The following is a 25,024-nucleotide window of genomic DNA, read 5'->3' as shown; positions in this document are numbered from 1 at the left end:
AAGCAAAAACTGAGGCAAGGCCCGCAATGCTGCCAGCCAGTTGGGGGCACGGCCCGTCCACTGCCCCCACTACCAGGAGCTGTACAGGCTCCTGGGGCCGAGGGAGGTGGCCACCGCCGGTCGCCCTCTTGCAGACAGCGAGGATGAGGCGGGCCCCTCCAACACCACCAGCCCCCCCGTGTGGGTAACAGCCAACCAAGACGGAGGACAACGACGAGGGCTCCAGCGATGGGACCCTCATCATCACACTCCCCTCTGGACCACACAGCAGAGCTTCAACAAGTCTTGCCCGAGCCCTGGGAGGTCGCAGCCTGTACATACAGGATGAACAGGATAGTGTCAGGGATGGAGCTGGGGCTGCCCCAGAACAGCCCCACAGCCCACAGGCCTGGGGACGTCAGGGAAGGGAACACGGGCTGACCCTGGACAAGCAGGAACCTCTGGGAACCCAGGATCACACAGGCCATTGGGCAGCAGGGTTCGGACCCAGCACTAACAGGCCATCCCCCTGTCCCCACAGGTCCATTGTCAGGAATGCTCCGCAGCACACCAGAGCAGGCTGCAGCCACAGGGGGCCGGGAGGCCATGCCATCGCCCCAGCCGGCATCCCCCCAGGGCATCCTGCAGATGACACTGGCGTGACGAGGAGGGGACCGCCAGCTGGCCAGTCGCATGGGAAATGACTGGCTGGTGATGGGTGTGGGATGTGTGGGTGCAGCTGGCCAGCAGACTGGATTCCGTGGGCCCAGACCTTGGCCACCTGCCTCGCCCAACTGCCCGAACCCTCGCCAGTCAGATCTGCAGCCGCCCCTCCAGCAGCCACCCACCTCTCAGCAGACCTGTCACTGTCCACTGGCAGGCAGCTGGCTTGGTGGCTGCTGGCCAAGGCAGGCACACTTGGCCTTGCCTCAGTGGCCCTCCACATACACCCTACGGAGGCTGAGCCGCAGCACCCCCACCCCAGCCCTACTTCCCTGTGGTCCCAGTCCCACAGGGAACCCTGGGCCCAGGGAGGTATGGGCAACCATGGCCGACATGGCTCCCGGCCCACCAAGTACCTGGGTGACTGAGTCTTCCCCCACCTAGCCCCCTCATGGTTCAGTTCCCCCACCTAGCCCCCCAGTCCCTCCTGTGGACCATTCCCCCCGTGCACTATAAATAGTTCCACATGTTGTTCTGCAAAAAAAAGTTTATACCCTCAATACTAAAATTCAATGTTCCCACCTTAACCCCATGTCCATGGTGCTTAGTGGGAGAATGGTGAGGGGGTAAGCGTGAGGGATGGGGAGCCCCCGTGGTGCAGAGTATGGCTGGGAGGGCCAGGGCAGGCTCTGGGCGAAGGCCTGGTACAAGACATCCCAGACCCTGATCCCATCCCTCTGTGCCTCCCGGCACAGGGCAACAGGCAGCTTTTCATAGCTGGCCCCCAGGTCCGTGGCCCAGCCCGGGATGAAGGATCCCGGCGGCCCCCCACAAGGTTGTGGAGGTCACAGCAGGCAGCGATGACTGCGGGGATGTTTGGGAGGCTGACATCCAGCCTCATGAGGAGGCTGTGAAACCTCTCCTTCAGGCTCCCAAATGTCCACGCAACTATGCCCTTGGCATGGTTGAGGCGACCATTATAGGTGTCCTGTGCACACATGGTGCATCCGGTATAGGGCCACATGAGCCACAGGTGCAGTGGGTATGTGGCGTCTGCCACGATGCAGGGGGACATTGCGATGTCTCCGCGTGGGAGCTGCCACGGAGGGACATATGTGCCCTCCTCCATGTGGTGTCCCAGCCACAAATCCCGGAACACCCGGGTGTCACGGGCCTTGCCCGGTCACCCCACACACACATCCAGGAAATGGCCTCTTGCGTCCACCAGAGCCTGGAGTACCACTGAATGGCGCCCCTTCCTGTCAATGTAGGCGCCCCTGCTGTGGTCCAAAGCCCAGATCGCCACGTGTGTCCTGTCCAGAGCTCCGAAACGACGGGGAATCCCAGGTCCTCAAACCCGGCAAAGGCAGCATCCAGGCCCCTCCCCCCGGCTCACAACTCGTGGCAGAAGCACCCTGTTGATGGCTTGGATGACCTGTGGGGGGTTCGAAGGAGGAAGACATGTCCATGAATGCCTGACTGGGAGGCCCCCCTACCCTGACCCCCACCGGGGCCCCCTGCCCAGTAGGCCTCTCCACAGGGTGGGTATGTGGTGGGGGATGGACTTACCTCAATCATCACAGCTCTGATGGTGGCTTTGCTGACATTGAATTGGTGGCCAACGAACCGGAGGCTGTCGGGGGTGGCCAGCCTCCACAGGGCGATGGCCACACTCTTCCGCACTGGGAGCACTGGCCGCATCCACATGTCCCGGTGCTGAAGGACTGGAGTGAGCCAGTGGCAGAGGTCTTCAAATGTCTGGAAGGTCATCCTGAAGTTCCTCAGCCACCACTCGTCATCCCAGTCCTCCAGCACCAGCCGGTCCCACTACTCACTGGTGGTGGTGAAAACTCACCAGTGCTGGATGGGCGGGGGGGGGGAGGGGGGCGCACAGGGGAAGGGCAGCAGTGCCATGGCCAGGGCCTGCAGGCAGGATCCCATGCAGGACACCCGGCTGTGCTACTGAAAGAGCAGGGCGACCAGCATGGCCAGCAGGTTGGCCAGAGTGGAGAGGACCTTGTCCTCAGGGAGGGTAGGAGCAAGCACGTTGCTCGGCTCTTCTCCTCAGCACGTACTCTGCTACTGTCCGCAGCCTGGCAGCCTTGAGCGCGTGCAGGGTGGGGGTGTTGGCAGGGGACCTTTAAGGGGCGGGCTGGCTGCGAGCCCGGAAGGGCTTGTTGGCCATGTGACCCCCATGCCGGCATAATTTCCTGGCCTCTTACTTCGAAGTGTGTTAGACACTTAACCTCGAAGTAGGGAAAAGCCTACTTCGAAGTAAGGGAGGGTGAATTTTGTGTATAGATGCTCTACTTCAAAGTTGCTTACTTCCAAGTATAACTTTGAAGTTATTTTCTAGTGTAGACACAGCTCACCTCAGAAAGGTTGCTGACCCCTTTACGAGGGAGATAGAATTCTTAAAATCCACAGCAATATTCATTCTTTATAGAGAATTTGGTCCCACTGTGTCTTGGTGTATATGGAACACAGTTCAGAAAGAAGTGCTCAGCAAACTTATTACTGTGCACTTCACCTGTCATCAGCAACAAGTACTACTCTATAACTCAAGTCCCTCACAGTCAACTTCTGATGCCAGTTTAAGACAGTGGTGCTAATTTTCAATATAATAAATGGATCAAGCCCCGGCTACAAAGATAATTTTGATTTAAAAACCACATTAGTATCTACATTTTGATGGGACAATGCACATCAAAAGGCCCAGGATGAAGCACAAATATTAGGACATTTTTAGTCTAATACTGGCATTCTTCATGGAGGGGACCCAATTATTGAATAAGCTTCTACAGGAAACTACATACATCTGAGAGTCTTTAGGAAATCCTACAAAAATCTTCCTGTGAAAGAATTTTCCATCAGAAGAGTCACCTGGATATTAATAACTTTTGGTTTATAGTGACACTTTGCCAGGAACCCATCCTGTCCCAATCAATGGGATGTGTATATTGGCAACAGCATGCTGCTTATTAACATGTTTTGGAACAAAGAGCCTACCTGCAGGCAAGTTTCCAATGCTGCAGTCAGAGAAGGAAATACGAAAACAGAAGTGAGAAAACTACATTCTGCAGGATGGATCCAGCTCACAAGGACTGAGTTTCATCCCGCCCCATCTCTGCCCCCTCCTACCCAGACCCTGTGCACCAACCCTGCTTCTGCTCCCCCGTTTCAGATTCCACCTCTGCACACTCCCTCCCGCCCAGACTCCTCACCCTCACCACCATCCTGCTCCTGCACCACCCTTGCTTACCCTTTTTTTTTTTCCTTTTCTTTTGTGGCTCCCAACTGATTTCTCTGTCCCCCTTCCCCCCAAGCCCTAAAAGGTTCTCCACCTTTGCACTACAACATGTCAAGTATGCAGGTTTGCAGGGCTGCAGCCTGGGAACAAAGTATTGGGATGTGCCTTCCCTGGTGCTTGCACCACAAACATGTCCTCTGTGGCCAGTGCTAAACCCATCCCAGCACTTCCTTCTCAGGCTACAGCCCCAAATACCTGTGCACACAGAGGCTACATGGGAGAGAAAGGAATATACCATGGAAGCTGGATGCTGTGTGGTACATCTCTCTGCACTCTCCAGGCTGAATACTTTTTGGTGACTGTAAAGAAGGAACTAATGGGACTTCCTCAGCCCCACTTCCTAAAGAATGCACCCAAACTTCTGGCACTCCCACTTCTGTAGAAAGCCTCTAAATCCCAACTGACAGGCAGCACAGGGGGCCACATGCGACCCCCGTGTCGGGGTGGGGGCCCCACTCACTGTCAACTCAAGCTACTCTCAGGCCGTGTTGCTCCAGTGAAGCGGTGGGACTGCCCCACCCTCACCAGCAGCACCACTGTGCTTTTGCAAAAGGAAAAGGACGGTGGAGGAGCAGGGACAGGTGGCCAGTGCCCCCGCCCTTCCCCCAACAATCCCTGCACCAATGACCTTTGTCCACATTTCTTGCTGCTGCCGTGCCCACAAGCAGGTTGGTAGGACTGCAAGCAAGGAAGGTACACCCCAGTGCTTCCTTCCCTGCTGGTGCCTTGCAAACATGCCTTCCATTTGTTAGTAACAGATGGATAATAGCAACACTTTTGGCTGACAACAGGGGAGTTGCTAACAAGTGGAATTTACAGGATTTCTTCTTGCAGCGGCAGAGCATCTCACTAAAGACTCTATAATTATGGAACAAACTTGCACTGGAGAGCAAGTCAAGCCACTATCTCATCATTTCAAAGCAGGGTGCAACAAGAATGATTAAACGTCTAGAGAACATGAACTATGAAGGAAGACAAAGACTTGGGCTTGTTTAGTTAAAAAAACAGAAGGTTTAGAGGGGACAGGATCGTGGTTTTCAAGTACCTCAAAGAGGATTACAAGGAGGAGGGAGAAATATTGTTGTCCTTGGCCTCTGAAGATAGGACAAAGAGCAATGAGCTTAAACTGCAGCAAGGGAGGTTTAGATTACACATCACGAAAAACTTCAGTGGTAAAACTTTGAATAAGTTACCTAGGAAGGCTGTGGAATCTTCATCACTGGAGACACTTAAGAGCAGATTAGACAGACACCTATCGGGGACGATCTAGATGGTGTTTGGTGCTGCCAAGAGGGCAGGGAACTGGACTCAATGACCTCTTGAGGTCCCTTCTAGTTCTAGTGTTCTGTGATTCTATGACTCTAAGGTGCAAAGTACACATATAAACTAAAGCATTCTCTAAACAATATTGCAAACAGTTACACCTATAAAAAGGGAATTCACTGATGCGTCTCTGCAGAGAGCTGTCAAACAGATACAGAAGGAGAGTCTCTATCAGTCTGACATAATGTACACGTAAGCAATCAGTGTGCAGTACTCAGGTTTTTTGGGGATGAATGCCCCAGAAATGTCTATAATCAAATGCTGGTAACAGACAAAAGCATCAAAAGTCATTAAACACAATTACAGTTGCTTGGGGCAAATAATACCCCATTGAAAGCCACAAAAAAAAAAATCAGGAAGTATGGAATAAATCCATACAACCACTCAAATCACCTTCCCAAATGGATACCCCCAAAACAACCTTTATTGCAAAAAAAGTCAACAGCTATAACAATACAGGTGTGACATCATTTATACAACTTTGCCCTGTAAAGGATGATGCTGTATTTTCTAGTTTATGTAGTTTGATTTGGGTGATGTTTGTCCTTTGAAACTTTAATAATTTGAAATACTGGATATGTGTGCTGCATATGTTGCATGTGTGTAAAGCATGGTGCTACGAATAAGAAGTGCTCATAAGGAGAGGTAAAGTGCATTGTATGTAGAGCAGGGGTGGCCAACCCTCAGCTCTTTCATCAGTTAAATGCATCTCCTGCTTAGAGCTGTGCAGCTGGACTGCACCCTGCCACTCTGCGCATGCCTGGGGGTGCCTAGCTCTGGGGGAGACTAGTGGGGAACTGGGTTAGAGAGGGGAGCTGGGAGTGCCTGGCCCTGGGGGAAGGGGAGGGCACTGAGCCATATATTTATTTGGATAGATAAAAACAGATACAATACTTGGTTCTTTGCACTCTGTTCATAGCTATTTTGACTCTTCATCTCTAACTGGTTAGCCACCCCTACCATAGAGTAATCGTTAATGATTGTGACCCAAGAAAGAGGGATACAGTAAGCAAGTATAGCAAGAGTCCTCAGAGTTATAAGTCTTAGAAGTTCTTAGATGTGATCACAGTAGAGCCTGGAAAAAATGTATCCGTCCTAATTTTGTAATACCCCCCACCAGTTATCTTGGGGGTCTGCTGCAAACAGTGAGAGAGTTTGTTCTTGTCAGAGTATTTCAGTTCTTGCTGCACTATTATGTTCTGCAAACCAAGAATCAGTTTTTGGAGGGAGATTTCTGAAAGGAGATTGATTGCCTGCACACCAACACCCTGTGTTCAAATACTGGTGTATACAGCATCAGTTATACTTAAAACATATCCTGGCTCCATGAAATTAATTTCCTTTTCAATGAGAAACCATCTCACAAAACTCTGAAATCTCCTGCAAGTTATGAGCAAAATTAAAAAAAAAAAAAATCAGTGGAAGCTTTCATCACTCATAGTAAGGCCCGAACTGGGTATTTTATAATACATACTAGAATCATAGAAGATTCAGATTGAAAGAGACCTCAGGATGTTGGGGGAAAAAATGGATTATTGCCATCTTGGTTAACGACTGCCGTCTGGGATGTGAAAAATAACAACCTGGACTCCATTCTGGTGCCCCTTCTCCTCCAGGCTTTTGGCGCCAAAATAGGGACAGAGTGGGAACATGGAGTGCCATCTGACTGCAAATTTGCCTAGCAATCGGAGCAGATATAGGATATGGCAGTCAGTCAGTCAGGGCTCTGTGTCGCTGGACGCTGCATTGGCAGGTCATCCCAGCGAGACAAAGAGACCCTCTCACATAGTGTTAGCCTGCTGAAAGGAATAGCACCAGAAGGATCCTGTATCTTACCTGCATGCACAAATCACATAGGTAGGGTCCACTCACTACACGCAGGATGGTGGGTCAAGAGCAAAAGGCAGAACACTGAGGAGATCCACATACCTGTTCTTGGTATGAGGTTCCTGATGTCCCCAGTGTCCAATTCCTGTGTCTTCCCGTCACTCAGGATATGGTGTAGTCTTCTTTCTTCAAATCTTGGTTCTAGTTAGAGCAACCGTATCTCCTGGTCCCAAAAACAGGACAGGAAGATATGGGGGAAAGGATCAGCTCCTCCAACCCGCAGGAAGCTGGGAAGGAGACAGCAGCTGCCAGCGCTCCCTGGGAGTCCGGGAACGGGGCAGCAGCTGGCACTCCCCGGTAGCCCCAGGAAGTGGCAGCTGCTGGCAATCCCCAAGCCCTGGGGTAGTGGCAGCTGCCCACACTTACCCTGATTCCATGAGACTCAGGGAACAGAGGAGGACTGGGACGGCCCAAATACCACATAAGTCCCTTTTAAAAAATAAGTCGGGATGGCTTTTTGGCGTCCCAAATACAGGACCCATCCCACCCAATACAGGACGGATGGTCACTGGAGTTTTAGTGTAAGGATCAGGGCTAAGTGAACAACTGAGCCATTATTCTTAGAGTTATAGGGAGTTCTCGTTTCACTTGTGCTATTAAATCCTAGTTTTGTCTTATTATATACAAACCCACTTATGTGAATCCAATTTACCTGTGTTTTGACTATATCAAACCAATGATAGATGTGGAGGAGGCAGGATTCTACAGGCAGCCCATTTTCTGTATAACAAAACTATAATTTAAATTTTTTTGGGCTAACAAGGAGATCACTTGATCCAATCCCTGCTCAAAGCAGGACCAACCCCTACTAAATCATCCCAGTTAAGACTTTGTCAAGCCAAACCTCAAAACCCCCTATTTCAGTGCCTGAAGTGAAGAAGTTTTTCCTAATATCCAACCTTGATCTCTCTCACAGCAACTTGAGATGATTACTCACCTTGTGTCACCTGCCATCTAAGTTCTCTATAAGATGCATTGCCACACAGCTGCCTAAGAGGGCATCTGCTGAAGGCAGCAAGGAGAGCCACTGCAACCTAGCCCAGCTTCCAGTCTGCCACAGCGCAGGCGACGAAGAACCATCTTGAACTCCTGCACTCCATCCTCTGTCCCAGCCCCCCATCAGAGCCCACACCCCCAGCCAAAGCCCTTGCACCCAAATCCCATGATCTAGCCTTGAGCCATCAACCCCAGCCCCAGCCCAGAGCCTGCACCTCCAGCCAGAGGCCTAATATTCCTACACCCCAATCCTCTGCCCCAGGCCTGAACCACTTCCTACTCTAAAAACCCCTTGGCTCCACCCCAACACGTGAATTTTGTTGTGTGCACGAATATTACAGTGATGTGTCACACATCACCGCCAAACTGGTGTACATAACAAAATTCATTCCACTCAGATGTGGGAAAAATGAAAGGGAATACTACCTGCTATCAAATCTCTTCCCACACCCCATGCTTCTCTCTGAAAGTCAAATAAGCCCAGTTCTATCAGCCTTTCCTCAGGAGTAATATGCCCCAGCTCCCTAAAAGATTTTGGTGCCCTCACTGGACTCTCTCCAATTTCTTTACACCCTTTTTGTAGCGGACGCTCCAAAACTAAATGCAATACTCCAGATGTTGCCTCACCAATTCTAAATAGAGCGGAATAATCACTTCCCTGAAGATGCTGGCAATGCTTCTACTAACATAACCCAACATGCCATTAATCTTCTGAGCAACAAGGGCACACGGTTGATTCATCTAACTTCTCTTCCACCTGTAAAGGTCCTTTTCTGCAGAACTGCCACTCAGTCAGTCCCCAGCGTGTAGCTCTGCATGGGGTTCTTCCAGCATCAGTGCAGGACTCTGTACTTGTCCTTGTTGAATTTCATCAGATTTGTTTTGGCCCAATCCTTCCTTTTGTCTAAGTCACCCTGGACCCTAGCTGTACCCTCCAGCACATCTACCTCTGCCCTCAGCTTAGTGTCATCTGCAAAGTTGCTGAAGGCGCAATCCATCCAATCATCTAGCTCATTAATGAAGATGTCGAACAAAACCAACCCCAGGGTTTCTCCTTTGATACTGGCTTTCAACCAGACATTGAGCTGTAAAGCTTTCTATCCACCTTATTCATTCATTCATTCATTCATCCGATCCATACTACTTTAACTTGCTGACCAGAATACTGTGGGAGACTATGAAAATCTTCAAAAGGAAAAAGATCAAATTGCTCTGAACTATTACTAAGGATGTGACAAGATTTAATGAGTGGCGAAATGTTTCCAATGACCCCGATAAACAATGCTCCCTGCCATACTATGCAAATAGATCAAACACAATTAGCGTATTGTGCAAACAGTGGGTCTGAAATATTTACAGTAGGAAAAGCCACTTCCTGAATTTGTAAGTGTATTTTGCAGCCTGCCTCTGTTTCTGCATTGGAATATACATCAATCTTAGACACCATAGTTTACTATGAGCCTCAGGCTTGAAAATGTACTGCTGTACATCCAGCCATTAACCATGGGTGGAGGATGGGAGATGGATTGAGAGCATTGTAATTTCCTTTTTGGATCGTAGAAGTGACAGATTGTGGCACTCCTTTTATCTTGAGTCTATGCCTTTGCATTTTTGTATGCAAAGGTTATTTTTATGTGCACAGCATGTCATGGCTCCAGGGCAACTGAACCTCCATGCCCCTCCCTAGTCCACTAACAGTACCTGCTTTACTTTAAGAGCGCCCAGCCTTCTTGTGTGTCAAGACCTTTGTTTCATTCCCTTCTGACTGTAAATTTTAATGCTGCGCAGTTTCCTGATTTACATCATGATATCCCTAGCAAGCCAATGTACCTAAATAGGCCAGCTCCTCAGCATGGCTTTTTCTTCAAAGACTATGACCAATGTACTGTCCATATTTATAAATTAAACAAACATCTGCAACTCAACCTACATTCATGCTAAAAAGCTTATCAGAAGTAATTTCATCAGTACGTTTTCAGTCTTTAAAAATGCAAAAGTGGGTTTCCCTGTGGTTTCAAGTTTACTCCTCTTCAATCCAGAACTAGGACCCAGGCTGGACAGATCAACCATTTCCTTGTATAGCATGGGTCTTTGACCTTGGATTGGGCATAAAAAAAAACTAGGTAATCAAAACAAAAAAGCATTATTTTGTTAGTTTTTGAAGTGCTACATGACTGCTTTTTTCTTTTGATAGAACACAGACTAACAAGGCTCTCTCCCTGTCACTATAGAACTAGGTAATGTGCATTAAGCTCTGTCTAGCAAATTCCCAGGAAATCCATTTAACACTTATTGTCTCAAAAGTCCTTACTTGTACGACATATATAACTCCTGGATCTTAAATCTATCACATCATACAATCTCGACCAACAGTAATACATGAACTTAACACAACAAGGTCTCTTAAGCATATTTCAAACAAAAAAAAAAGTCATGTTCAACCATGCACTGCAGATTCTGTGAATGAATTTCTAACAGTTATTAAATAAAATCAAAAGTAAATTATGAAACAGGGAAGCAGATGGCAGGGAAAAGCAGGGGGCAAGGAGACAGGAGTGTCTCCATTTCATAGGCAACTAGATTTGTCTCTGCCAGTTCTGATTCTTTTCTCTTCTGACGTTGACTGTTGGGGGCCCAAAGTTATCAGTTATGATGGATGATTCAAAAGTGCTAGGCTCCCACATGCTTGCTCTCCAATCCCCCACCTGTACAGGACAAGGATAAGGGTGCAGTGTCAGAAGAGAAAGGAATCACAGAATCATAGAAAACTAGAACTGGAAGGGACCTTGAGAGGTCATCAAATCCAGTTCCCTGCCCTCTCAGCAGGACCAAGCACCATCAAGGCCATCCCCAATGGATGTCTGTCTAAACTGCTCTTAAAAATCTCCAGCAATGGAGATTCCACAACCTCCCTAGGCAATTTATTCCAATGTTTCATCACCCTGACAGTTAGGTAGTTTTTCCTAATGTCTAATCTAAACCTCCCTTGCAGCAGTTTAAGCCCATTGCTCCTCATCCTATCCTCAGAGGCCAAGGAGCACAATTTTTCTCCCTCCTCCTTGTAACCCTCTTTGAGGTACTGCTGCAGGAGGTCAGTGCCCTGGGATAATGCCAGAAGAAGGGTACTTAAAAATAAAAAATCAAGGAGCACTAACAGGGAATGCAATAATTGGCAGGGAAAAGAGATCAGAGTCCACAAGATCCTTGGCTTCAGTAGTGATCTAATTGTATGAAATCTTTCCACCTACTCAAAAAATGTACAGGTTATATATCCATAGCCTCACAGTTTCCTATCATTCCTCATTTTAATGTAAGGTCTTGTGAGTTGGTTGCTATATATTTGGCACTGAAAGGCATCCAATGTCCACAAACCCATCTTTATTCTGTTGGCTGGGCTCAAGAGCTTCCTTCACCATTGCTTCTCGTCAGATGGCGGTATCATCTAGGGTCTCAGAGAAGCTCTAAACTACTCAAGGCATATTGTAAAGCACTGGTATCCAAAGGAAATTTAAAGATCACCACAGCCCCCACCTTCCCTCCCATGCAAACTGGCAGCAACTCACCAGAGCCATCCCTTGAGTTGTGGTGGGCTGCAGCTGCCGCAGCCATGCACTTCTTCCACCAAGTGATGGGGCACATGCATGGAGTGGGCAGAGGGCACTCCACATGTGAGGCTGTAAGGAAACGCAGTTCGCCCCATCATGGTGTTCAGTTCGCCCCATGTGGAGAACAGAAAGCATACTGAATATCGGAATTATAAAGGACTGTAGAGGAATATCAAGAAAATGAGCCTATCCTGGGACTAAGCCAGTTTTTATACCAGGGAGAGGCCATACGAACAGCTTGGCCCAGGAGCTGTGGAGGGCACACAGGTAAACAGACACCGAAGAAGCAGTGTGGATAGCTGGTCGAGAACTACCAAAATAGCATACAGCAGAAGTGCATGCACATGAACAGAATGTACTAACTCAATCAGCACCAAACTTAGTACTTGTTGAATGAGAACTCCAAGGTTCACAATAAATAGAGAATCAGAGCTCTCTAAGAAGTTGTGTTATGTTCACACAGATTTTGCAGATCAGACCAACTCATGTTACTGTAGACTAAATACTGATGTAGACAAGCATAAAGTTTAAACTAATTTGTAAAAGTCTTTAACCCCACTTATCAGTGGTACTACATGTTTTGAAAAGTAGGCACGTTTTATTACTAAAAAGTAACGTCGGTAGCATTTATTTCCAATGAACATTCACTGGAGACAGTTATTTATTTTGTACATAAGCTAGAAGAAGTGTCCAATTCTGGGACTTTATACCAACTACCATACCCTCTACATTTCTACAAAGCCAATATGTAAAATATATTTCTTTTGCTGCTTTTACTCTAAGTTTTACCACACACAAAGAGGAACAATTCTCATTACCTGAAACTTTAGAATCAACATAAAGTTTCTTTAAGAGATTTTATTTCTAGAACAGCCAGTCAATCTCTGACTATTTTCTTGCCTTTCCAGACTTTTCCTATCTGGTATTCTAATCACACAGTAATCAGAGAGCATACATAGCATAATCAAATAATACATTAACATTCACCTAAGAGGACTTGGCTCCAACTCTGTTTCAGGTCAACAGTAGAGTAGATATTGGTTTTCACCTGAACTACAGCTTTTGTTCATGTCACAAACATTATATGATCACTTTCAAAGGTCTCTTGAAGTTCTAATAGCAGCATTTCAATCCATATTTATTTGTAAGGAAGTTGCTACACTGATTTCAGAACAGAGGTATCTGAAGAGAGAGCTCAACCTATTAACTATGTCTTATATGACACCCAGAAATGACAGGCAGACTATAGAGGCTATACAGCTGCTCTCCTGAATTTTCAATTTAATTAGTTTCCAAGCATGCATTTTAAATAATTTTAGAAACAAGCAAATTATAAGCTACTACATTTCAAAAATGTTAAAAAAAATCAGTTGCAAGATAAAACATTCAAAAATAGGAAATTATTGTGTTAAAGTTGCCTGTACAATCTTAATTCAGTTCCCTTATGCATTATGAATTAGGATATACTCTTTGATTACATACTACCGTAGTAGGCATTTCTTAACTTCTGAGTGTTTCACTTTTCAACTGTAACATTTTAACGTAATCCTTTTTATTTTAATTTCCTAAATCTTTAGAAAAGCAAACTGTAAAAACAGAAATTTCATTATGTGGAACCATAATTATCTCCTACCTCTGGAACACACAAAGTGGGGGAAGGGTCCCCTCAGAGGTGTGAAATTTTGTAGGGGGAGTGGAACATGATCAACTGCTGGGTCTCAGGTTCATCATCTCATCAGAAATGTTGAAATATGCTACTGTTTTTATATATTTACATACCGATTAATAAAGTTTTTACATTCTGCATACTTATTTTCTTACATGTGCTTCTTAGTTGGTGGCCACATCACTGGGGTTTTTCGCTTCTCATTTTTGTGTGGTCACCAACTGATTTTCTGTGGGTTAGCAGCCCCCAACTCAAAAAAGGTTCCCTGCCCCTGCTTTAGATGGCCCAACCACTACAAGAAGTTGTCATGTTCTGCCAGAGAATTTCACAGCTATTTGCTAGAGAGAATAATGGAATGTTCAGCACAGGAATCCAGCCATCAATTCCAGGTTCTGGAAAGGAGCGTGCTTACTGAGTACAGACCAGTGTTTCCTGTAGCTGAGCACTTGGGTGGCTGCCTATGAGCGATTTAGGTGCCGCCCACCTGATTTAACAGTGTCTACGGCGACGCACTGTGTACAGTATGTGCTTCTGTTGACGGTGCACATAAATTTATTCCACCCATGGTTGGAAAAATTAGTGGGAACACAGGTACACATCTTCCTGCCCCAATACTCCAGCAGCTTCTCCATATTCTACCCCTCTGCTCCTATCCTATCACTTTCCATAATCCACTCCACGTCCCCTTCTGATCATATTGTTCCCAGATAGCTTCCGGGGCAATGCATGGGAGGCACAAGGAGGCACATCCCCCACAGACACCATGGGCAGGAGGGGCAAGGGGCCAGCCAGCAAAGTCCGTAGGCATCCAGGGAGCCTAGTGCCAACAGTAGGGGTCCAGCTCCATACACTCATTGACAGTGGCAGGGGAACAGAGCAATGCATTGGGAGATGGGACACTTACAGGTGGGAAGTAGAGCAATGTGGCCAGAGGAACAGAGTGAGCTAATTTAAATCAATCCACCCTGAAGCACAAAATGATACATTTAAACAAAGGAGATGATCATATTCAGTGAACAGCTTTGCCAATGGTATGTTACATGAGCAATCTTGCAGTTATGACATATTATAAGCATGTTTTCATAAAACATACAGAGCGCCACGTTACACCACCTATTAAACCAAAGCTATTTTACATTTTGTTACATTTCTAATCACACAATCTTTGGGTCTATGTCTAACCATGAGTAGAAGAATGAAGTGGAACAAGAAAGTTGCTTACAACCAGTTTACTTACTTTATTCAATGACTGTCATGTGAGAATGGAACCCCTTGCTTTTGAAAGTTAAAAGAGATTTTAGGTGTCAGTCCCTTTAACAGAAACAACAATTTTCAGTGGTCCCACACTGACCACTCTTATTGGAATAATTTTTGTTCACAGAAACAAATCTAAATTGATGTACAAGGGGGAGAAAAACTAAATTTCACCATGATGTAATCTCACAAGCAGGACTAGTTTCCATGTATCACAGATGTCTACATTTAAAACTCTTAACAGAAGCTACAACTTTACTTCACATATGCAATGGCCTCAGCTCTGGAAGTAAATTAAACAAATGTAGTTCGTTGCTAAAACAAAAATCATGCCTGAGAGAAGAATACTGTTTGAGAAACAGGGCAATTTATTGTGAGGCATTCCGCTATATGGATATTTCAAAGAAAGGGATTAATATTGAATATCAACAAATTAAAAACTTTTAAAACTATTTTATACCTCTTCTTTTCAATAACTTCTTCAAGAGTTGGTTAAGAGAATGCATTACAATGCAAAAGAATACCTGCTCCTAAATAACATTACCCTTTTAAAATTTAGATCATCATTCATCAGTTTTGTGGATCTTTTAAATGAAATGTAGGAACAGAGTCAACTGGAAGGGAGAAACCAACATTTCCTCCACTAAGATATGCAATATATAATTATTACATCACCTAAGGAACTTGTACAGTAATTACTACATGACATGAGTCATATTTCACATTGTCCTTAATCCCAAAGGCATTAGAAAAACAAGTGAAAGAAGAGATTTTGTTTTATGCAAGCCAGCAGTAAAAATTAGGATTGGTACCATGATACTTTATGTAAGATACATTTGTTCTCAATCTCTCCCAACAATTAACTCTTTGATTTGTTCAAGAAAACGTTTTTACAATACTTACATTATCATTCATGATATTCCTTAAAAGAGTAATTCCAAACCTTTTCACTAGTGCAGACCTCCAATCAACTCCCCAAACTGTTCACAGACCCCACCTCTCATCAAAGCCAAATCTAGCTGCTATATACGCTTCATTAAATGAAAAAGGAAACCACAACAAACTTTTGGACAATTAACAACTTTACTGGAAGACGTTTAATTTAAAAATGGTAACTGATTGTAACTTTGCAATTTATTTAAAACTTATCTTCTATGATCATTTTTATTTATTTATGTATTCATTCATTCACAGAACCCTGCAATACCCTCGTGGACCCCAGGTTGGGAACCACTGCCTTAAATCATGCTTTCCAAGTCCAGAAGTTTTTAATAGTGAAATACACCTTTCCCTGCACTCAGGCAATATTATTAAACACGGCAGAGAAGCCACATAGAGGAATGAATTCCACCCACAAAAACAAATAACCCAGCGGCTGGAATAGAGGCCACAACTACTCTACACCCTCTTAGTTAGCCAGCTGCTAGATCCATAGCTTCATCTCAACAGAGACTTGCTCAGGCTCAGCAAGAAGTCCCCAGCCCATCCACTCTGCCCCTCTCCCCAAGCACACATACACCTGGTAGAACAGCCACACAAGATTTAAATGGTGAAAAACACTTTGAAAGAATTTTTCCAGTATTACACAAGGGCTTACTGTTATTATTCATATATTAGTAACTTACAGGGGCCCTACAAAATCAATCCCTGCCCCAAGTAACTTACATGCAAGATTAATAAGATGCAATAGATGACTGAAACTGACAGACTAAAAAGCAGGATAAGGCAACCTTAGTAAGTGTGCTTTCCATCCACATAAATGGTGCACACACTTTAACTCATCATTTGCCTAGCGTTTGACTAGTAATATTCTATAAGCTACATGGCTGAAATAAATCTTACAGACAATTCTGGAGCACAGGGTACTGACTGAATTGATTTTTGGTGGAAGACTGGATCAAGTTAAAAAGACATAACAGAAAACAAAGATAGATACTTGCAAGATAACTGGATGGGTACGTCACAAAGACTGGAGATGATGTCATGATAAAATACTAAAACTTCTAGGTAGAGCTCGACTAAGGTGTAGAGGGCTTTAAAACTACAGACATGAGACATATATTTGGAGGCACTGGAGAAGAGGAAGCCAGCAAAAAATACTGAGGGGAAGGTGACATGATTAACATGAGAAGCACTGAAAATTATTTCAGCAGAAGCATTTGGATTAGATTTGAGGATGGCAAGGTTGCACAGTCAAAAGTGGACAGAATGTGATTACCGCAATGAAGACCCGTTTTTAAGGACTCGGAAGAGATCTCTGGCAGTCTGGACAGAAAAAGAGGGCCAATTAGATCAGACAGTTTTGATTCAAACCTCCTGTTTGTTTAATCAAACTTTGCTCCTCCCCAGACACGTGTACACTCTTCAGACCATTTTAATTCATCTTATAATAAAAGTATTTTGGCTTCTCAGCACAGTATACTGTGATCATTAGAAATAGTATTATAGGGTTACATATGGCAAAGCCCAATGAATTCAACACACCCAATGACAAATGCATTTTTACATGTACACTGATAACAATGAAAATAAACCTATTTGACTCAGAGCTGTTTTTTACCTCTTTCAATAAAAATGTATTTAGATACGTGCAGTAAGAAAACCTATGACTGTAATACCTGAATACTTCCCCAATTCCTGGTCCTCAGACAAAATCAGTCTTACAACTTGTCCAAGCAAACAAAAGAAATAACCACAAAAAACCTATTTGACCCAAACCCTTTAATTTTGGAGCAAAGGGTTGACCTTTCATTTCAAATTGTTTTGACATATTTTGCTTAATTAAAAAAAATAGCCTGAGAAATATAACTTGACTACCTACAACAACTGTCACTGTTACTGTCACTGTCACAGGGCAACACACCATCATCATGTAATTTTCAGAACCCACTTCCTGGTAGTTGTTGATGCATACTTGCATCAATTTTCTAATAAATGGTGAAGCTTTTATAATAGTTTGTATGAAAGACATTTATCAAAATGAAACAATTATTGTTTAATGCTAAATTCTTACCAAAATCTACTAGTTAAATCTAGTACAGTATTTGCTTTTACAAACCATTTTAACTTCTAGATCCACTATCCTGATTTGTTTGTGCAACACTGACGTTAAATGCTGCGTCTGTGCTAAATATGCCATATGTCTATAATACACTGTCAATTAGACAATCCAGCAAGAGTGACAACAAAAAAGCGCAAGTTGAACTCCTATACCTATCACACCATCACATGACTCACTCTTCAACTCCACCATTACCTAACAATGAAATCTGAAACCAAATATATCAAAGCTTCAACCTCATATGCTATAAAACCTGATCTTCTCCCTGGATTTTCTATTGATGGAACATACCTCACTATTACAACATACAGCCTAGAACAGCGGTACCTTTTGCACAATCCCACCTCCGTGTTGTGCAACAGGGCCCATTCCGTGTTAAGGATGAATACAATTTGCCTTTCCTCCCAAAGCTGCGCGTGAATTCTCCGCAGCAGCGCTGACCAGACTGAGGGAGAGCGACGGGTGAGGGAGAAAACCAACATCTCTTGCTGGGGGCTCTCTTGGAAGAACGTGTCATGCCGGGCGGGGAGGAGATCGCCCTCTGCATTCTCCCGTCCGGGCCTGGGGCTCGCCCTACCCGCTCCTGCCCTTCCCCTCTCTCTCATACCCCAAACATCACTTACTCCTCCCCTTCGCCGTCCTCAGCTACCCCCGGCCAAACCCTTCTCTCGCCCACAAAAGCCACAGCTACCCCGCCGCCCGCCTTTTTCACCCCCCTCCCCCAGCCGGCCCCTCTCCCTCAATCCCCCTCCCCACTCGCCCCCCACCACCCTGCAGCACCCCGCCCCCCACTCCTGCCCCGCCTCACCCCAGCCTGTCCCCTCCCGCTCCGCCAGCTCGCGCTGCCCCTTACCCCCGCTGGGCTGCCGCTCTCCAGCGCTTGTTGAGGAGGCAGAGCAGGGCGCAGACGGCCGCCCCGGCCACCACGGAGTGGCGCGCGGGCAGGTACTTGCTGTAAGCGGCCATAACGCGAGCGCGGCGGCCGGGCAGTGAGCGCAGCGAGCCAGGCAGGGAGACTGGCGCGGGGAATGCCGGGAACGAACGGAGGGGCGAGGGAGCTCCGCCCCGCCTCCTCCGGCCAGCTGGGGTACTGCGGTCTCGGCTCCTCCCGTCACTGATACTGCGGGGAAAGCCTGCGGGCCAGGTGGGCCTTCCGGCCTCTGTGGTGCGGGGCGGCTCGGAGCTGTGCTCTGGGCTGAGGGACCAGGCGGTGGGGAGATCCCCGGCAGCTCCCCGCTAGCCCAGAGAGACCTGTCACCTCTGGGTGGGGGCCGGCTGTTTGCAACAGACGGGGGGAGAAGGGAGAGTGTGAGCTAGGGGTTCCTGTGTCACCTCGCTGGGCTAGTCCCTGCACCTCCCTGGTCCTGCTTCTGCACCTTCTGAGTCCCTGTATCCACCCCGCGCTTCCCTTCCACACCTCCCCAGGCCCTGCACTTCCCCAAGTCTCTGCTCCCTCACTTCCCAGAGCCTCTGCACATCCCGAGTTCCTGCAGATCCCCAGTCTCTAATTCTGCACTTCATGATGTCAGGACTAACTACCAAGTCTAGAGGTGTCGGGTCTCAGCCCGGCCCTGCAATGTACTACCCTGCAATGTTCCCTCTAAGCTTTCCCATCTGTGTGCAGATTTTTTTTCCATCCATGTGCAGAATAAATTTGTATGTGCATTGGGGCATGTGCCACCAATAGAAACAAAAAGTCTAGCTGTGGGAATTCTGCGGAGATCAACTGAGCGGCATTTGAATCTTGCTGAGCTGCTGCACAAGCAGGCAGCTTACAGGGAATGCTGCTGCCACACATCTTCCTGAGCCTCTACTTCTACACCTCACCAAATACCGGTACCTCCCTGACGCAGTATTAGTAAGAGACTGAAACTGCACAGGTGGACCAGATATTCACCTCTTGAGTCACAGTTCGGGTCTGGCTATGGTCTGAAGAAATGGGTCTGTCCCACAAAAGCTCACTTAATAAACCATTTTGCTAGTCTTTAAAGTGCTACTTGACTGCTTTTCATTTCCACATACATTATTGTAGCTCATGTGCCAGGCTAACATTGTAACGTTGTATAAGAACAAAGGAGACAGAAGCGACTGCAACAACTACCGTGGAATCTCCCTCCTAAGCGTCACTGGTAAACTGTTCGCTCGCGTCATCCTTGGCAGACTCCAGAAGATTGCTGAGAGGGTGTATCCCGAATCGCAGTGCGGATTCCGCGCAGAGAGGTCTACCGTTGACATGATCTTCTCTCTAAGGCAGCTGCAGGAGAAGTGCAGGGAGCAGAGGAAGCCACTCTACATAGCCTTCATCGACCGGACCAAGGCCTTTGACTTGGTCGGCAGGGATGGTCTGTTCAAACTGCTCCACAAGATAGGCTGTCCTCCACGGTTACTCAAGATGATCCAGTCATTCCACAAAGACATGAGAGGAACCATCCAATATGACGGCGCATTATCAGATGCTTTCAGAATCAGGAGCGGCGTCAAACAAGGATGCGTGCTTGCTCCGACATTGTTCGGGATCTTCTTCGCACTGCTCCTGAAGCATGCCTTTGGATCTTCAACAGAGGGCATCTTGCTGCATACAAGATCTGATGGGAAACTGTTTAACCTTGCAAGGCTGAAAGCTAAGTCTAAGGTGCGAGAAGTCCTCATCAGAGACATGCTGTTCGCAGACGATGCTGCTGTAGTGTCTCACACAGAAGACCAGCTTCAAAAACTGCTGGATCAGTTCTCCAAAGCATGCAAGGACTTTGGGCTTACCATCAGCCTAAAGAAGACAAACATACTCGGTCAGGATGTTGCTGAATCCCCATCAATCAACATTGACAACTATACGTTAGAGGTCGTCCACGAGTTCGTTTACCTCGGGTCCACCATCACTGACACCCTGTCATTGGACACTGAGCTAAATAGGAGGATCGGAAAAGCAGCCACAACTCTGTCCAGACTCAGCGAAAGAGTGTGGAACAACAACAAGCTGTACACTCACACCAAAATGCGAGCCTGCATCCTCAGCACCCTCCTTTATGGCAGCGAGACTTGGACCCTGTATGCCCACCAGGAAAAGAGGCTGAACGTCTTCCACTTGCGCTGCCTCAGGCACATCCTTGGAATATCATGGAAGGACAGAGTGACCAACACCTCCGTCCTTGAGCAAGCTGGAATCCCAACCATGCACACCCTCCTCAGGCTGCATCGACTCCGCTGGCTTGGCCACGTCCACAGGATGAATGATGGAAGGATTCCAAAAGACATCCTGTATGGTGAGCTAGCCTCTGGCAAAAGACCTCCCGGATGCCCCCAGTTGCGCTACAAAGATGTCTGCAAGAGAGACCTCAGAGAGGTAGACATCAAGCTGGGCAACTGGGAAGAACTAGCAGATGACCACAGCAGATGGAGGCAGGGGTACACAAGAGCCTTCAGAAGGGCGAGATGAAGATCAGACAGCTAGCAGAGGAGAAGCGAGCGCACAGAAAGCACAATAAGGACTTTCCAGACACCTACTACATCTGCAAGAGATGCAGCAAGGACTGTCACTCTCGTGTGGGTCTTCATAGTCACAATAGACGCTGTAAATGAAGTCCTCGATTGAAACTTTAAAGGGCGCGATCCATAGTCTATGCAGACTGAAGGATGCCTACTACTACTACTACATTATTGTAATAATTTATGTACAAGCTATGCTTAGTGAGATATCACCTGAAAAAGCTTATTAGGAAATATTATCATGGTGAAATATGTGTAGCTATATTATATGAACATAAACTAAAATTGTGACTGAAATGTGTTTCCCAGACAGGTCAAGGAAGGGGGTAAATCTGTCCCTCAGAGACAAAGGACAAGGTAAGGCCTTTAACCTGATACCATCAAAGTTGATTGGGAATCACCTATCAAGTGACTCTTTTGCAAGGAATGAGAGCAGGAATAGGTGGATTTGCATTTTAGCAAGTAACTATATGGAACCTCTTTCACCATGAAACTTGGTGCTGCCCTTCTAGTGGGATGAAACTTTAGGGAAAACCTTTGGGAAAATACTTATCAAATCACAGCATCAAAACTCTAGGACTGGAAAGGACCTCACGAGGTCATCTATTCCAGCACCATGCCTAAAACAGGATCAACCCCAACTAAATCATCCCAACCATGACTATGTCAAGCTGGGACTTAAAAACCTCTAGGGATGGAGATTCCACCACCTTTCTTGGTAACGCATTCCAGTGCTTCACCACTCTCCCGGTGAACTAGTTTTTGCTAATATCCAACCTGTACCTCTCTCTCTACAACTTCAAACCAGTGCTCCTTGTTCTGCCATCCGGAACAGTCTCTCTCCATCCTCTGTATAGCCCCCTTTCAGAAAGTTGTAGGCTGCTATCAAATCACCCCTCACTCTTCTTGTCTGAAAACTAAATAAGCCCAGGTCCCTCAGCCTCTCCTCAAAGGTCATGTGCTCCAGCCCCCTAATCATTTTTGTAGCTCTTTGCTGGACCCGCTCAAATGCATCCACATTCTTTCTATAGTGGAGGGCCCAGAACTGGATGCAGTACTCCAGATGAGGCCTCGCCAGTGCCAAACAGAAGGGAATAACTTCTCTATATCTGCTGGAAATGCTTCTCCTAATGCACCCCAATGTGCCATTAGCCTTCTTGGCTACAAGGGCACATTGTTGACTCATATCCAGGCTCTCATCCAATATAATCCTCAGGTCCTTTTCTGCTGCACTGCTACTTAGCCAGTCAGTCCCCAGCCTGTAACTATGCTTAGGATTCTTCCGTCCCAAGCACAGGACTCTACACTTCTCCTTGTTGAACCTCATCAAATTTCTGTTAGCCCAATCCTCCAATTTGTCCAGGTCACTCCGGACCTTATCTCTTACCCTCCAATGATCTCCCTGACCCCCAAATTAGTGTGATCTGCAAGTTTGCTGAGAGTGCAATCCATCCCCTCATCTAGGTTATTAATAAAGATGTTGCACAGAACTGGCCCTAGAACCTATTCTATTTAAAAATAATTAAATCCCTACTACCAAAAAGGGTATTCAAATGTTAAGGTGTCTTTTGGAATCCCCTTCCCCAAGCTGTTACTGGATGCTGCCCAACATATGAAACAAAAATGACATCCCTGAACTTTCAGAAAAGTTCCTTTTTTTTTAAACCTACAAAATACATACAGATAGGGCTCCATCTACTTGAGAGGCTGACCATTCTTACTCCGATCTAGTGCACTGAACTGCTCGTGCTAAAAGTTAAGCACCCGCTTAAATGTTTCCCTGGATTAGGACAACAGTGTGTAGCAACTTGCAGGACTGAGCCATATATGTGGAATACAATCAGTTTCTCTCCCCCACCCTTATACAAGGCAGAGAACCATTTTCTGCCCCAACTGAAGAGCTACCCAAGTACATCATACCTATGTTTGCTATACTTTGTCGAGAAACACACAAATTTACACACATTGCATGTAACAAAACTACAAAAGGGTGGGTGAAAACATGTAAGAGTTTCTCTTGGTCTTATTCCATTTCAACTAAGGTGGCAAAGGAACATTCCTTTGACTTTGAGGGGGTTCCTGATCTGAGAATTTAGTTAACAATATTGCTTGGAAACCTTGATAAGGATTTTATCTTACACTTAAACTAGTTTGGCAAGTTTTAGCTAATAGAAAGTGTTCTAACTTGATTTCTCTTGTAAGCATTTCTGATTTTACTACCTTATTTTTGTAATCACTGGAAGATCCTTCTTTGTAGTTAAATAAACTTGCTTTATATTTTTTTAATTAAAACTAATTCAGCATCATGTTGTATTTCAATCCCTTAGAAGTGCATCAGATTTCTAATGGCTGAACAGCGTAGGAGAGGGCTGGACAGTGCAGAACATAGGTTTTTGGGAAAATTTTAGCACTAGGAGTGTATGGGGTTCATCCTGCAGGTAATAATCAAAGCTGGTGGAAGTCAGAGTTTGACTGGTATGTTAGTGACACTGAAGTCTGCATTGCTGGACAAGTGTTGTAGCTATACAGGGGTGCACTCAGGGTGTGACATGCATGTTTATGAGCGGCCCAGTATGCATGCTACAACAGCAAAGCACTATGAGACACCCGAAGTTGCAGGGCAGGTGGCTGTGCAAACTCTTATTGGTATAGATTGCACTCCGGAATATGATAGGCCAACTCCTATTTAGGCACGTAAATAACTGTTGAAAAAAATGCACCTAACTAGGACCTGGACAATTTGCGCAACAGGGAGAGATTGTCGTGCCTTAGATTGGGGTGCACAAATTGGGGTTGTGCCCCCCGAGGGCTTATGACATTTTGTAAGGGGAGCACAGCGTGATCAGCTCCCCACACTGCTTCCACTGCCTCCCTAGCCCTCTGCTTTCTCCTCTGCTGCCTCTGCTGTTGCATCACCAAGGGAATGTCCCCCCCGCCCGCCTGCCGCTGGGCCAATCAGAATGTTCAGAGGTCCTAAGTCAAGTGGTGTGGCCAAGCCAGTGAGTTCCTAGCTTGGTAAGGTGGCTGTGTTGGTCTCTGAATCCTGTTTCATGCTCGCTATCAGGAGTACCCCAAGATGTTGGTGTGGAGTGAGTGCTGCCTGTGAGGGTGCAAGGCTGCCTTCAGCTTGGTGCCACTGACAATCATGGCACAGCCGTGAGTCCTCTTGAGTCCCCCACATACCCTCCTGGGGTCCTCCCCACAGTACTCCTCCCGCTTCGGGGCCCCCTGGAGCCCCCTCCATCCCATTCCTGAGCATCCCATCCCCTTCCTGAGCACCCCCCAGCATCCCTTCCTGTGGTCCTCTCACAGTTTGGGGGGTCCCCTGCTAAATGTAGGAACAAAAAGTGGGTCCCAACATAAAAAGTTTGCTTACCCCTTCCTTAGATACAAAAACAAGTGTATGTAATCTTGGACACTATCTGCTCATGAAGTTGCCAGATTGCTCATCTAGCATTTTTCTGTCTGTGCCCTTAGAGCTTGTGGTATTTACACGACACTCACTACTGTGAGTAGTGAGAACAACAAGAAGTCTTGGGGCACCTTATCGACTAACAGATATTTTGGAGCATCAGCTTTCGTGGGCACAGACCCGCTTCATCAGATGCATGCGTTGGGGGTCGTGGTTTCAGAGGGGCATTTAAAGAGTGGGGTCCCAGTAAAAGGGAGGGCCAGAGCTGACAGGGTCTATTCAGCAAGGTGGAAATGGCCCATTATCAATAGTAGGTATCAAAAGAGGAAAAAACAAGTCAGATCAGACAGGAGGATGGGAGCCATTGTCAGAGTCTAATGAGGAG

The 25,024-nt window shown here is 46.4% G+C and overlaps 1 protein-coding gene across 1 annotated transcript in view; it reads right to left on the bottom strand.

Moving 5' to 3' along the window:
* The window catches only part of ABCD3 (ATP binding cassette subfamily D member 3), a 69,453-nt gene extending 50,693 nt beyond the window's left edge, over positions 1-18,760 (bottom strand). Inside the window, exon 1 of the mRNA XM_075002273.1 lies at positions 18,598-18,760. Coding sequence (XP_074858374.1) covers positions 18,598-18,710 — 113 coding nt within the window. The 5' untranslated portion in view covers positions 18,711-18,760. The remainder of the gene's footprint in view (positions 1-18,597) is intronic.
* Between the last annotated feature and the right edge of the window lie 6,264 nt (positions 18,761-25,024).

This window comes from Carettochelys insculpta, chromosome 9 (assembly GCF_033958435.1).
Source record: "Carettochelys insculpta isolate YL-2023 chromosome 9, ASM3395843v1, whole genome shotgun sequence".
Classification (NCBI taxonomy): domain Eukaryota; kingdom Metazoa; phylum Chordata; order Testudines; family Carettochelyidae; genus Carettochelys; species Carettochelys insculpta.
This window is presented reverse-complemented; position numbering and strand designations above follow the sequence as displayed.